General features: G+C 35.2%; 1 protein-coding gene across 1 annotated transcript; it reads right to left on the reverse strand.

Annotated features, from left to right (window-relative positions):
• Positions 1-215: 215 nt before the first annotated feature.
• LOC131596574 (probable galacturonosyltransferase-like 1) lies at positions 216-1,712 on the reverse strand. The gene has a single exon (XM_058869271.1). The coding sequence runs from the start codon at positions 1,518-1,520 to the stop codon at positions 399-401; it is 1,122 nt and encodes a 373-aa protein (XP_058725254.1). The 5' UTR covers positions 1,521-1,712; the 3' UTR covers positions 216-398.
• Between the last annotated feature and the right edge of the window lie 431 nt (positions 1,713-2,143).

Below are 2,143 nucleotides of genomic sequence, written 5' to 3' on the forward strand. Positions count from 1 at the left end.
CAGATTATAAAAAAAATTATAAACATTTAATATATTTTAACTCAAATTTTTTAAAAATTATTAATTAATTAATAAAAATAAATATGATCGTAAAAAATTAAACTCCATCTCAACGACTTACAATTTACAGTCATTTGACTTTAAAAAACTCGCACTATGTATCCTAGTTTTGCATATATAATTCTTTTAAACTAAAAGAAATCAAGAATCAAAGCAAAATTGTAAATTGTTTTATCCATAAACTTGAATTTGATTATACTCATTGAATTTACACATTCAAAATATGCAGCTCTCTTAAGCTATATACAAAGTCATTATTTTCTTCTCCTCAACAATATTATAACATATAATTTTTTTTTATTAATTACAATTTAAAAACTTGTTTAATTTCTTCCTAATCAAGAATCAAAAGAAAATGGTGTTTGCAAAAGATCATAAGGTGCCCAAAGAGCATCCAAAGGACAAGGCCTATTAGCATCCAATCTCACCCATGGCTTCCCTTTTCCACTCCAATGCAACAAACTCACTGGACCAGGATGAAGATCTCTACAAAGTCCTCTAAAATTGTCACCACCAAGTCCATGTTGATTCCACTTATGATCCACCGCAACGATTTCGCCTGCGAAAACAAGCAAAAACGGCGGCAATGAGCCAAGCTCATAGATTCTCATTCTCTTTTGTAGTTCCATCCATTCTTCGATCTTCGTGGTGTAATCTCCGTCGCGCCATTTCTCTAGATCGATCACCATGACTCCGGTGTTGAAGTAACAAGGCTTTCTGTTCGCGAACGTTATGGACAGGGATGGGTTGGACCAGAACGTCGGGGTGAAGTAAAATGTGAAATTTGCATTGCAGTATTCTGGTGCTGCCAATACTGAATTTTTTTCGGCTAATGGCGTTGATGCGAGTTTCGCGATATCATCGACTAATATAAGGTCTGAATCTAGGTAGACGATTTTTCTAACGCAGAGTGGGATTAGATTCGCCAAGTAGCTTCTTGCGTAGTTTAAGGGACAATCGAGGGCGGAGCGGATTGAGGTTGAGATTAGTCCTGAAACGATGGAATCGTCGAAATTGTAGACTTGGAATTTGAGGTAAGGGAAGGAGGTTGAGATTGTGGAGTGGAGGAGTGAGGAGTTTGAGGAGCAAACGAAGTGGAAGATGATGTTTTGTGGACATGATGAGTGTTGGAGGACAGAGAGGATTGCAGCCATGGAGCCTCGGATGTATGTTGTGTCTAATGTCATTGCGACATGGACTGCTTCCTCTGAGCAGATGAATGAGTCAGTGTCGTGTTCGGTGTCTGTGTCTGAGTCTGGTTCTGTGATTATGGGGCAATTTGGTGAGTTGTAGAATTGAGGGGCTTCTTTGAATTGATCTTTGATGATTGTTTTTCTTGTGTTTGAGGCATTGTTTTTGGTGGTGGTGGGAGATAGTGATTGAGATTGGAGATAAAAGAGGGAGAGGGTGAGAAAGAGGAAGAAAAGTTTTGGCTTTGATTTTGGGGATTTGAGGTTCATTTTGAGTTTGTTTTGGTTTGAGAAGAGTGAGATCTAGGAGATGGGTTATAATTGGAGTTTGAGGGTTCAAACACGGTTTTGAGTTAGAAAAAGATTTAAATTTATAGAAAAAGATGAAGAAAAGAGGGAGACAGACAGAGTAGAGAGAGAGAAGTGGCTAGCTAGCTGGATGGGCTAGCATGATGAGAGAGAGGGAGAGGGGAAAGTTGAGAATATATATGAAAATATAATGAGGGAGAAGTTGGTGGAGTTCACATATTTAGTTTTGGAATTATCATTGATGGTTTAGTTTCTTTGTACCATTTTCCAGGTATGGGATGGGGACACTCACCATCTTCTTAAGTTTCTCAATATCTTCTATCTTAATTTTATTTTTCAAACATATGTATGGTAATGATATTTTCATCACGAGTTTATAATTTATTTTATTAGTTTATATCTTATTTTTCAGTCGCTATTTTAAATAGCGTTTTATCTTATAATTTATTATTTTTTCTTCCATTAATACCTTTATAAATTTTAATTATTATAAATGTATATTTAATTATTAATTAAAAAGTATCTTTTTATGTCATTTTATATTTATCAGCTAGTTAAACCCTTAATTTTATCAAACACTTTAA

This window comes from Vicia villosa, linkage group LG4 (assembly GCF_029867415.1).
Source record: "Vicia villosa cultivar HV-30 ecotype Madison, WI linkage group LG4, Vvil1.0, whole genome shotgun sequence".
In the NCBI taxonomy this organism is placed as follows: Eukaryota; Viridiplantae; Streptophyta; class Magnoliopsida; order Fabales; family Fabaceae; genus Vicia; species Vicia villosa.